Below are 13,160 nucleotides of genomic sequence, written 5' to 3' on the forward strand. Positions count from 1 at the left end.
ATCGACAGAGAGACTATGATTTGTTGTACAAGCGTAAAGCACTGGAGCTGAGCTATCTCTCAGCTACATAGCCCAAGTTACTTGCCAGTGAGTTGTCCTTTCTGGACTGGATCTGCTCCATCAGGCGACGTCCCCTTTCTCCATCTTTTGCCGCTTCTCTCCTCCTGTCTGCCTCATGGTGGTCTTCTGACCCCCAAGCCTGGGAATGTAAACTCGGCCATGCTACTGGCTGGGAATTGAACTCAGGACCTCTGGAAGAACAGACAGTGCTCTTAACCACTGAGCCATCTCCCCAGCTCTGCTTCCTCTCTCTTTTCCTTGTCCTTTTCTGACCCCAACTTCCACCTACTTCTCCTCTGCCCAGTTACAGGCTTCAGCAACTTTATTAACCAACTAACTTTAAATTGGGGAGCAAGCTTTGCACACCATCACTTGGTGTGTGAGAGAACGTGCTCATCTGGGCAGCAATCAGATCTTGGGGGCCAGTACTTAGCATTAGAGCACATAGCAGCAGACCAACCCCCAACATTGTACCATTGAGCTATCTTTAGCCCCCATCCACTTAATTCATTATCAAAGCCATGTATGTTCATTAAGGAGCACTTAGGAAATGTAATTTCAGCATTTGAAAGGTGGAAGCATTTTGAGTATCATGAATTCAAGGTCATTCTCAAGTACATGGAGTTAGTTCGCTACCTGCTTATGTCATAAAAACAAACAAATAGGGGCTGGAGAGATGGCTCAGTGGTTAAGAACACTGTCTGCTCTTCCAGAGGTCCTGAGTTCAATTCCCAGCACCCACATGGTGGCTCACAACCATCTATAATGTGATCTGGTGCCCTCTTCTAGTGTGCAGGAGTACATGCAGGCAGAGTACTGTATACATAATAAATCTTTTTAAAATATTAAAACAAAAAATCTCCCATAATCCTGTCACCCAGCTAAGTTTGAACATATGTTCTGTTTTGTCCCCCACTGCCTGCAGGATGTTCCCTGTAGCAATTTGTCTCCACTTCCTCCATAGCACTCACACTGTGGTGAGCCTGTAAAACAGCTTCCGGTGATCTCTGCCTTATGGTGTTTGTGCCGTGTGTAATCTCTTCTCCTTGAGTGTGACTGGCATTACCAACTCGCAATGATTGGGGTACCGCATGGATGAAGCAGCAGTCCTCCTGTCTCAGTCTTGGGAGAATCGGGCACTTGGTTATCCTCAGCTGCACATCATGTTTGAGCCAGCCTGAGCTACATGAGAACCTAACCAGAGAGATGGTTCAGTTGGTAAGAAAACTGTTCTTGCACAAGACCCGGTTTTGGTTCCTGGCATTCAAATGGTGGCTCATACGCCTCAGTAACTCCAGCTCTAGAGGGATCTGATGTCCTCTTCTGACTTCTGCAGACACCAGGCACTCACGAAGTGCACATACATACATGCAGGCTGTTAGAATTCTGCTTTAGTCTGCCTACCTGTGATGTCAGGGCCTACCTGCCATGGGGGCGTGGCCCAGCCCAGGGCCATATAAAAGGAGAGACCCTCCATGTGGTCTCTCTCTCTCTCCTTCCCTCTCCCTCCCTCCCCCTCCCTCCCCCTCTACTTTCTCCCTCTTCCTCTCTCTCTGGGGGTACCCCTTCCCCTTTTCCTCCCCCCCATTTATTTTTATTTGTTATAATTTGCTTTGTTCAAGACAGGGTTTCTCTGTGTAGCCATGGCTGTCCTGGACTCACTTTGTAGACCAGGCTAGCATTGAACTCAGAGATCTGCCTGCCTCTGCCTCCTGAGTGCTGGGATTAAAGGTTTGCGCCACCACCGACCGGCTCCCCCATGCTCATTTAATAAACTCCTCTACAACATAATGTCTGAGCTTTGTATTCTATCATTATCTTAATTATTAAATATAAAAGAGGCAAACACATATAAACATTAAATGATCTAAAACCAAAACAACCCAAACTGATTTTCTCTCCTTCTATCAAGTCTGACAGCTACTTTCAACTTTCGACATAGTGAGCACCAATTCCTGACGAGGTCTACGCACGTAGCCCTTTTGGGTTTAGTTGCACCCAATCCACAGTCCTTGCCTCCGTAGCCGGCCCTTGCAGTCACTGCTCGCCCGCGCTGGCTGCAGCTTCGGGCCACAGGAGACATGCGCTCCCTACCAAGTGCGCTTGCGCAAAAGCTGCGGCGGGAAAACTTGCGCTTCACAGCCGGAGCGAGGAGATGGCTGTGTGGCAGATGACGGCTGCTGACCATGCCGCGTTTGGGAGAGATGAAGAATCAGTGCTGCTCCTGGAGAGGACCCATCACCAGCATGATCCGCGCTGGTTACTGCCGGTGTCCCCTCACGTCTGCTTGGCCTGCGCACTGGAGCTGCTGCCGGAACCCGGCGTGTCGGTGCGACCTACCCCCCTCCCGCCCCTCCCTCAACCCCCAGCCCCACCCCAGACCTGGGCGGCCATTTCCCTCACTACCTAACCAGGCACAAGTTCCCTGAAGCAAGCGAAACCCAAGCCCGACCGCTTCCCCGAGCCTGGCCCCTCCCCTCTTTGGGCGGCAGCGGCCATTGCTGCCCCCATCCTCAGTCTCGCCTCCATCCCCTCCGCCCAGGTGACCTTCCCTCAGCCGGTCTTGCCTGCCGCCTGCTGGGTCTCTAGTGAGCCTATGCCTGGGTGCACTGAGTCTAGACCAGCCAGCCCTCCCCCCCATCTCAGGGTTGCACACCCCCAGCTGTTCCCTGCTCCCCACCTGCCCCTCTGTTCGCCTATGGCTAGGAATTCAGCCCCAGCTTAGCAACACCACCCTCTCTTTTAGTCCTGGTGAAAAAATACGGGGGAGAGGCTGTTTTTTGATCTTTGTGTTGTCAGGAATGGCAGGCAGAGGTTCCTGGTAGGCAGAAGTGGGTGCACTGGAAGTAGTTTTTGCTAGGCAGACAGGGTCTCACTAGATAACCCAGGGGTGCTTTGACCTCACAGAGATCGTCCTGCCTCTGCCCCCTAAATGCTAGGATGAAAGCCTCGCATTACCATGTGTTCCCCCTTTTGACCTGACCGTTGTATTGGGCATTTTGCAGGAAGTACAGGAAACCGACCAGGGTGAGGGTTTATGCTTACAGTGAATGGAAGCATGTGTTTTCTCTGCCCACTGCGGAGGCTCGTGCAGGGCTCCCAGTGCCATTTCCTCGGATGGTTGGCGAGGAAACAGCACTGACCTTACTCAATGCCTGATTAGAGAGCTTGGATTTGAGTCTTCGGGGGAAAGTCTCTGAGCCTCTGTTTTTCTCATCCACAAGACGGGAATGATATCTGTTTTTGCTTGCTTTACCAGCTTATTAGGCTGAAATGTGCTGGTGGCACACACTTGGGAGATAGAGGGAGGATAATTAATTCAAAGCCAGCTTCAGCTATATAGTGAGTTTGATGCCAGCCTGGGCTATATGAGACAAATGTATTGGCGGAAGAGAGTGACTTGTCAGTAAAGTGCTATACAAATGGAAGGCAGAAACCTCAGTTACTAATGTATAAACGCGTGGATTTCCTAGTGTAAGCCGAGCACTTTGTCCATCCTCTCCCTATAGGGAGTATGGCTTCTCCACAGTGGCTGCTGTAGTGCCCTCTTGTGGTTACATTTGGGAATTACAGTTGTTTGGAGTCAGAATGACCCTGCCTTGGTTGCTATTGAATAATACAACTACTCTTGGTTCACTCAAAAGTTGGTGCGCAAGAAGCATGTGTTGTCCTGCTTCCAAGATGCCCTCGTGAGGCACACCTCCTTGGTCACACAGCTGGTAGCTCAGGACCAGAGAGTCTGCATCCATTTTGTACGCGTGCTTTTTGGTGAGATTCTGAGGGGGAAATTGGGGTGAACTTTGTGTGTGTAGCGTGTGTTTTAACCTGGGGGTGGGTGGGAAGGGGTGGGAGGGGGCGGGCGACTCACAAAGATGGCTTAGGCGTCTTGTATTATCGTGGCAGTTTACCAGCCAGTTTTTGTTGTTGTTGTTATAATCATAGCGATACGGCCCCCCTTTCTAAGCTACAGGAATCGTTTTATGGTAACTTCCCTTCTTAGATCTAAGAGGCTAGTGAAAGTGGAAAGGTAACTATGGGAGGTGGGCGATTCCTCTTATACAGTTGAGATTTGGCTCAGGGTCAGAGGCCTGGGATGGAGTGGGCTGACCTTGCATGTAGCACTGAGCAAGTTGCTTCCTTCTCCTTCCCCTCAGCTACTTCCCATATGAGGTGGGGTGGTCCCTTCTCTTGATTACGCTGTCCAGTGGAACACGTCCTTGGAGGGAGGCTGGGTAAGGCGCACTGAGCGCCTCCCTGTGTCGCTGTTTTCCAGGCTATCACTGCTAACTCAGACTAGTGGGAGATGGGATGGCCTCGGGAGAGAACAGAGACATGCAAAATGTATCTTTTTACCCTCTGATGCGTCACCCTCCAGAGCACAAGGTCTGTCCGCTGTGGATGAGGACCATCACCTTTTCCAAGTTAGCCTGGACGTTGAAAAGTCTAGGTCTGGCTGAGGGCAGAATTTAGCAAGGGCGTTGCTGAAAGCTGCTAAGCTTTGGAATGACGCTCGACTTTGTCAAAGCAGTCACCCTTTTCTTGGCCTCCCTCTGCCCCAAGGACTGTTAAGCCACGTGGAAGACGGGAGTGCTGCCGAGCTCTGTATTGAAGGTAAGCTGTTCCTACCGGAGCTGTGTGTACCTACCATTCAAACCGGGGACCAGCAGCCTGAGTGGCCACCGCCCTGGTTCCTGAGGCTTTAGTGAAACTGGAGCACAGGAGGGAGCTCGGTTAGTTCATATGTAACTCTGCGTTTCTCCTTTGGGCATCACCTCTTTGCCAAGGACTGCTTAAGCCTTAGAGGCATGGAGATGGCTAATGCGTGGCCCGCGCCATCTGCAGAAGACATTGGCTGGTAAATAAGTGGGGCTGCTGAGTGCTGCTGCAGAGGCGTGGATGGGCATTCTGGTGGCAGAGGCAGGAGGGTGTCTGTGTGTTTGAGGCCAGGCTGGTCTGCATATTGAATTCCAGGATAGCCAGGGCTACATAGAGAGACCTTGTCTCAAAAGAAAGGAAAAAGAAGAGAGGTGGGGGGGGGGGTACGGAGAGGAGGAAGGCATGGTCAACACTTTTGAGCCATGTGTGGTGGCTCATGCCTGTAATGGCAGCACTTGGGAGGTAGAGGCAGAAGTCTCGGTAATTCAAGGCCATCCTGGGCTACATAAGAACCTGGCTTAAACAACAGTAATAACAATAAACATGTGCACGCACGCACATGTATGCCATGGCATGTGTGTGGAGGTCAGAGGACAACTTGTGGGAATCATTCTCTTTCTTCCTTTTTAAAAAAAATTCTTTTTATTTTATTTTATGTGCATTGGTATTTTGCCTGCATGTACGTCTGTGTGAGTGTTGGATCCTCTGGAACTGGATAGAGTTACAGACAGTTGTGAGCTGCCATGTAGGTGCTGGGAATTGAACCTGGGTCTTCTGGAAGAGCAGACAGAGCTCTTAACCACTGAGCCATCTCTCCAGGCCCTCATTCTCTTTCTTTGCCGTGTGAAACCAGAGGCTTTCCCTCTGTCAGGTTTGGGGCAGCTTCACATTTACCCTCATATAGATTTTTCTTCCTTCCTTCCTTTCTTTCTTCCTTTCTTTCTTTCTTTCTTTCTTTCTTTCTTTCCTTCTTTCTTTCCTGACAGGGTCTCTCTGTGTTAGCCTTGGCTGTCCTGCCTCTGCTTCCCAAGTACTGGGATTAAAGGTGCATCATGCCAGGTGCATTTAAAAAAAAAAAAGATATTTGGGTTTAGAGACTCTCATTTGATTGTTCTGGAATGGGACTCGTGGGGTTTTTTGTTTGTTTGTTTGTTTTGGTGGTGGGAGTGGGGGTTGAATCCAGGACATCACACACGATAAGCAAGCACTCCACCATAGCTGTGGCCTCAGTTCCACATTAGTTTTTTTTTTTTTTTTTTAATTTATTTATTTATTATTGTGTACACAGTGTCTCACCTGCAGGCCAGAAGAGGGCACCAGATATTATTATAGATGGCTGTGAGCCACCATGTGGTTGCTGGGAATTGAACTCAGGACCTTTGGAAGAGCCGCCAGTGCCCTTAACCTCTGAGCCATTTCTCCAGCCCCCCACATTAGTATGTTTTTAAAGCCTCGGAGATTCCAGTGTGCAGCCTGAGTTGGAAACTGCTAGCACAAAACAATATAGCTGGGCTTTTTTTTTTTTTTTTTTTGAGACAAGGTTTCTCTGTGTAGCCTTGGCTGTCCTGGACTCGCTTTGTAGACCAGGCTGGCCTCGAACTCACATCAATCTGCCTGCCTCTGCCTCTGGAGTGCTGAGATTAAAGGCATGCTCCACCACCGCCCGGCCTCAGGCACTTGTACTTTAATGAGGGAGATACCATTTGCAACAAGCAGACTATTGCCTCTGTGCTGGTGCTTCTGGGCGGATGGGCTGTGAGAGCTGAGTTACGGGTGCGGGTTTGCCTTCCGGTTTGTAATGCTGTTTCTGTCTCTTCAGTCCTTATCCAGCTCACCACGCAGCTGAAGCAGGAGCAGACCATCCAGTGCCTGCTGAATGAGTGTCGCAGAGAGGTGAGGCACAGCTGTCGGGTCCTGGGGTACCCCGGCCTCCAGATTCTGTAGGAGCTAAGGCAGTCCTCCGTAGCTGGCGTTTGCTGTTTTGTGGGCTGTGCTTTCTCCCACCCTTCTCCATCCCTTTCCTTCCATCCTTTCAACCCCCTAACACTAGATATGAGAGGGAAAAGGAGAGAGAAGAAAGGAAAGAGATCCCCGAATAAAGTCAGGGGTCGGGAAGGGGGCGAAGTTCATTGTTAGACTACTTCCTGCTGGTAAGAGGCATCGCACGCCTTAGGGCAGTTTTTTGTTGTTGTGTTTGTTTGTTTGTTTGTTTGTTTGTTTGTTTTTTGAGACAGGTCTCTCTGTGTAGCCTTGGCTGTTCTGGACTCGCTCTGTAGACCAGGCTGGCCTCGAACTCACAGCAATCTGCCTGCCTCTGCCTCCCGAGTGCTGGGATTAAAGGCGAGCTGCCACCGGCTGGGGCAGTTTGATCTTCACTGTCCGGATATCTCATTTCTTCCTGTTTCTCCTTTGTGTGCAACTGCTTAACAAACTCAGACCAACAGCAACGAGCCACAAACCAACAACCCACGCTATGTTTCAGGGCCCTAGCATTTATATACCCTCTGAAAAAGCCCCCTAGAATTCCAAGTGCCGCACAGTCACAGAAACTATCTGCAGCTGGCAAAATCACGCCTCTGCTAGAAGCACGAGGCAAATCATAGTCAGCTGCTGCGAAGCAGCCCCCATAGTCCCACACCTGGGATTAAAATGAAAACATTTGCTCATTAGGCTGGGGACGTAGTTCAGTGACAGACTGAGGCTCTGTGTTCAATCCCCAGCACTACATCCACGGAAAGGTTAATTGAATGTGTAATAATGGCAGCTAAAATATGTATATACATTTAGAGTTAAAATTTTTTTTTTTGGTTTTTCGAGACAGAGTTTCTCTGTGTAGCCTTGGCCATCCTGGACTCACTTTGTAGACCAGGCTGGCCTCGAACTCACAGTGATCCGCCTGCCTCTGCCTCCTGAGTGCTGGGATTAAAGGCGTGCGCCACCACACCCGGCTAGAGTTAAAATTTTATCTTTATGAGGTTTCCAACTTTTATCCTCCAGTGTCTGCTTCTAAAGGAGGCAAAACATGCTCTGTGTGTGTGTGTGTCTGTGTGTAGATTGAGCACAGGACCTTATGCTCAGCAAGTGCTCAACCACCAACTACTTCCCCAGTCAAAACATGCTAATGCTGATACAGTGTGTCACTCACAGGCTAAGCTGGGGAACGAGGACTCTGACTTGGTCCCTTTCCTCCGGGAGTCCCAGGTGGATGGAGGAGCTGGAGACTTAGCCAAAGCTAATTGTGGTGAGAGACACGCAAAACAGTCACTCGCCTGGGTAGGGCAAGATCGGCGTTGGTGAGAGGCCAGTGGCGATTCTGCCTGACACGTGTTCCTTTCTGCAGCTGAGTGACATGCCGTCCATGGGAGGCAGCCTGGCCACCATGACTCTTCTTGGCAAGTTGGTGGACGCCATTCCTGGTTTGGAGAATAAGCTTGTAACGGGGCATGGTGAGTTCCCTGTGGAGAGGGTAGCTCCTACCTTTACCTGCTTGGGTCACATTGCCACTTGGGTGCCCTATTCACCGTGTGTGTACCCCTGGGAAGGCATTCCTTTCCTTATGTAGCTTTGATTTCTTTTTTTCATCTGCAAAATGTGCTCCGTATTGGTCAGTTTGAAAAGGCCGGTTTCTTGACTTTGGTCCTGCGTTTTGTGTGTGTATATGTGTGTGTGACAGGGTCTCACTATGTAGCCTGCCCTGGCCTCTAACTCACAGTTTTACCTCAGTATACTGAGGACTGGAATTAGAGGTATTTGGCACTACACTTACTTTTTCAATATAAGTGGATTAAGGGCTCATCTTGACCCTCCTTTTGGGTGCAAAGATGAATTAATTCTGGGACACAGAAGCACTTTTACATTTTATTTATGTAATTTGGAGTGTTTGTGTGTGCACACAGGTGTGTACATGCCACTGAGAGTTTGTGGAGTTCAGAGAACTGCTCTTGGGAGTCATTTTTTTCCCACCACCTTGTGGGATCCGAGATCAAACTCAGGTTGTCAGGTTTTCAGGCAAGCTCCTCCACCCACTGAGCAACCCCATAGACCTCGAAGCACTTAAAAAGAAAGATCAGGGAAATGCAAATATATTTCCCTAAGGGTTTATTCTTTAAGTTTTTGTTTGTTTGCTTGTTTTCAAGACAGGGTTTCTCTGTGTATCCCTGGCTGTCCTGGAACTCAATTTGTAGACCAGGCTGGCCTCGAACTCAGAGATTCTCCTGCCTCAAAAGTGCTGGGATTAAAGGCGTGTGCCACCACCATCTGGCGTGGAGTTGGAGTTATAAAATGGCTGTGAGCACCCTGATATAGGTGCTGGGACCTGAATGCAGGTCCTCTGCAAGAACAGGAAGTACTTTTTTTTTTTTTTTAAACCACTGAGCCATTTCTCCAGCACCTAGTTTGGAGTTTAATATGGTAACTGATGTAAGATTGTTTTGTTTGTGGCTGGAGAGATGGCTTACTGGTTAAGAGGACTGAAGTTTGGTTCCTAGTACCCACATCAGGCAGGACACAACTGCCTGTAGCTCTGGATCTAATACCCAATCCTTGGGCACCTGCCACCACACTTACCGTACACAAACCCACTCACAGACACATGCCTTTAATCCCAGCACTCCAGAGACAGAGGCAGGTGGATCCCTGTGAGTTCGAGGCCAGCCTGGTCTACAAAGCGAGTCCAGGACAGCGAAGGCTACACAAGAAACCCTGTCTCAAAAAACCAATAAGTAAAATAAATAAATAAAACTCAACTCGGGAGGCAGGGGCAGGCTGATCTCTGTGAGTTGGAGGCCAGCCTGGTCTACAGAGTGAGGTCTAGGACAGCCTGGGCTATGGGGAGAAACCCTGTCTCAGGGAAAACAAAACAAAACTTAAAAGGCTTCTTCTTGCTTCTGGGTCACTTTCTGGACAGGCAACCTGATGGAGCATTTGCTGAGAGGCTTGGTCTACCCCAATGAGGGGGTGCAGGCCTCTGTCTGCTACCTCTATGGGAAGTTCTACTCCTCGCCCACGGTGGCTGAGATGCTCTCAGGACATTTCCGGGAGAAGCTGTGTCCCCTCTTCCTTTCCACCCTGGACAATGCCCAGACAAAGGACCTACAGATCAACTGTTTGGGTAAGACAGCGTGCTAGAGTCAAAGAGAAAAGCTTTTGATTGGCGGCTGCAGGCGGAGCGGAGGTTTGTAGCCTTGGAGTGGGCAGAAGGCAAGTCTGGGAGATAAGATGCATGGAGTGTGTGAGAGATGCCTAGATTCCGTGTGACGTTTTAAGAAAGTTGTCTTTGGGAGAAGGAGATTGAGGATAATAGAAGATTTCTTGCTTTGAGTCTTTGCTGCCTGAACTTGCTCTAAAGTTAATTGTTACACTACACAGTTTTCGGGCTGGGTGTGGTGGCGCATGCCTTTAATCCCAGCACCCGGGAGGCAGAGGCAGGTGGATCACTGTGAGTTTGAGGCCAGCCTGGTCTACACAGTGAGTCCAGGACAGCCAAGGCTACACAGAGAAACCCTGTCTCGAAAAACAAACCAAAACAAAAAACCAAAAGAAACCCACAAAAACCGAAAAACACTACACAGTTTTCATCTCCTATTCTCTCCCTTTCTAGTCAGAAAAATCTGTGACCTCTCCTTTCCTCCAGGGTAAAGTCAGGTTTCCATGGTTGTTATTTAGGCCTCGACCCCTTCCTCCTCTTCTTCCTCCTTCTCCTTCTTAGTTTGAGATGGTGTCTCAGCTTATAGCCTAGGCTCACCTTCAGCCCTGCCTTCCAGACCCGTAGTACCATGCCTGGCTATTTGAAGGTGTGGTGCCTGCGCCACTGCAGTACCAAGTCAAGGGTGAGGGACTGCGGATTTAACACACACACACACACACACACACACACATACACACACATACACACATACTCTAAAACAGCGGGTCCTTTGTGCTAAGAGAGCAGCAACAGCGGTAGCAGCAGCTTTTATTCAGTGTCCAAAGAGCCTTTTTATAGGCAGCAAAACAGGAATGCCACTTGCAGGTGAAAGCCCTCAAGAGGTGATTGCGCATAGGAGGGAAAGTCCCAAAGAGGGGAGGGGTGTGTTCTCAGAGCAGTAAACATTGACTAGCTGACCAACATAAACACAGACACAGAAGCTCCTAGAAACAGGACATGAAACAGCAAGAGAAGCAGGCAGCCCACTCGGGTCTGGTTCCTACAGAAGGTTCTAGGCGGTTCGGTGTGGCCTTCAGGTCTCCTGTCCTGCTCCTTACATGAATGCACATGACCTGGTGAGTGCTTCTGAGCGATGAGACATCTATTTTATTATATTCATCAGTACTGGGGATGGCGTTCTACCCCAGCTCCTGTTTTCGTTTTTCAGACAGTGTGGACTGACGTTGTGACAGGCGACTGAGTGTGGGCAGACACCGTGACAGGCGGCTGAGTGTGGGCCGACACCATGACAGGCGACTGAGTGTGGACTGAGACTGTGACAGGCGACTGAGTGTGGGCCGGTTTCAGAGCTGGAGCTATAGGGGAGAAAAGCACAATCTATTGTGACAGCAGCTTTGTCTCACAGTCTAGATTCTCAACCTTCCTAACGCCTTTAATACAGACCTTTTAATACAGTTCCTCTTGTCACGGCCACTCCTCCCCCCCACTATAAAATTATTTTATCGCTGCTTCATCACTGTCATTTTGCTACTGTTAGGAATCATGATGTGGATATCTGATGTATGACCCCTGTGAAAGGATTGTTCAAACCCCAAAGGGGTCGTGACCCACAGATTGAGAACTGCTGGTCTGTGCCAAGCGCTCTGTTAGGAACGGCCCAACCCCCGCAGGGAGGACTAACTCTGAGCCAGGTCATGTGTGTGTGTGTGTGTGTGTGTGTGTGTGTGTGTGTGTGTGTGTAGAGATGATCAGACTCAACCGCTGTCCTGTAGGAACTCATGGACCATGTGGAGGACGGACACGAAGCGCTAGGGTACAATATGGCATATGGACATTAGAAATGCAAAAGGGATGAGGGGCTTCCTAAAGGAAAAGATGCTTAGACCAAGGCCAGAAGTGCACGTGGGGATTGGAGGCAGGGGAGGGTGAGAGCGGTGACAGCAGCCTGAATGTGGGGTACCTTGTGATAGGGCAGGTAGGAGTTCGAGAATGTTAGCGTAAGAGGGGCATTGGGTTGAGATCCTGGTCAGTCCCAGAGCTGGCCCAGGCCGAGAAGAGGGGAATATCAGCTAATGGTAGATCTTAAATCCTATCTCTTCCCTGGAGATTTTCCTTCCTTTTCCCCTCAAACAGGTATTAAGATGTTTTTATTTTTATTTTTATTCATTTATTTTCATTTTATGTGTATGGGCGTTTTCCCTGTCCATAAGTCCATGTGCCACATGCATGAAGTGCCTGCAGAGGCCAGAAGGCGGAGCCACATCCCCTTGAACTGGAGTCAGAAACGCCCACTGTGGGCTGAGCCACCCCTGAGTAGATGGGCCTGGGCTGTATGAGAAAGCAAGCTGAGCAAACCCTGAAAAGCAAGCCAGGAAGCAGCATTCCTTCATGGCTCCTAGGCTTCTAGCTCTTCTGCTTGAGTTCTTTCCTTAATGATGGACTCTTGACAGAAGTATAAGGCAAACCCGGAGTGGTGGCGCACGCCTTTAATCCCAGCACTCAGGAGGCAGAGGCAGGCGGATCACTATGAGTTTGAGGCCAGCCTGGTCTACAAAGTGGGTCCAGACAGCCAAGGCTACCCAGAGAAACTGCCTCCAAAAAACAAAAACAAAACAAAAAAAATAATTAAAATAAAATAAAAGCATAAGGCAAATAAACCCTTCCTCCAAGTCGCTTTTGTTCAGTGTTTTTTTTTTTTTTTTTTTTTTTTTTTTTTTAAGGCTTTCACCAGGGCACTGCTGAATTTCTGGAATCACAGGCCCTATAGTTAGTGGGTTCCCCTCAGGTCCCTGTGAGAGGAAGGAGAGTTGGAGAAAGCAAACTGATGCCTAGGGATTCTAACCATCCTTCTTCTCTACAGAGACCTGAAGAAGATGTCTCTCAGGGGTTTTCTGGCGGCCATCTTGGGAGAGCGCTGGTGCCCTTGTGACCTCACTCAAGCACTCTGTCTCCTAGGTTTGCTGAGGCAGCTGCTGAGGTACGATCTCTTTGTGTCGGTGATCATGGACAAGTCTGCGCTGGCAGAGGGCCCTGAGTGTGCTGAGCGGCCATCAAGAGAGACCTCGCTGCCTTTGGTGCTCAAAAAGGTAGTGCGGGGGCCAGGGTTTGTAACTCAGTTATAGAGTGCGTGCCAAGTCTGTGAGGCAGATGATCAGGAATGCAAGATTATCTGGGCCACACGAGGTCCTGTCTCAAAAACAGCCATCAACAGTAGTAAGAAAAAACAAAACAAAACAACAACAACAACAAACCAAAGTAAAACCAAAACAACCTCGCTCAAAACAACCAGTGTTTTAAA

The 13,160-nt window shown here is 49.4% G+C and overlaps 1 protein-coding gene across 1 annotated transcript in view; it reads left to right on the top strand.

Annotated features, from left to right (window-relative positions):
• Positions 1-2,188: 2,188 nt before the first annotated feature.
• Positions 2,189-13,160, top strand: part of Mei1 (meiotic double-stranded break formation protein 1) — a 51,895-nt gene continuing 40,923 nt past the window's right edge. The window contains exons 1-7 of the mRNA XM_051160043.1: positions 2,189-2,389; positions 3,705-3,828; positions 4,621-4,671; positions 6,536-6,609; positions 8,057-8,162; positions 9,623-9,826; positions 12,818-12,948. Coding sequence (XP_051016000.1) covers positions 2,216-2,389; positions 3,705-3,828; positions 4,621-4,671; positions 6,536-6,609; positions 8,057-8,162; positions 9,623-9,826; positions 12,818-12,948 — 864 coding nt within the window. The 5' untranslated portion in view covers positions 2,189-2,215. The remainder of the gene's footprint in view (positions 2,390-3,704; positions 3,829-4,620; positions 4,672-6,535; positions 6,610-8,056; positions 8,163-9,622; positions 9,827-12,817; positions 12,949-13,160) is intronic.

Source organism: Acomys russatus, chromosome 17, assembly GCF_903995435.1.
Source record: "Acomys russatus chromosome 17, mAcoRus1.1, whole genome shotgun sequence".
Taxonomy (NCBI): Eukaryota; Metazoa; Chordata; class Mammalia; order Rodentia; family Muridae; genus Acomys; species Acomys russatus.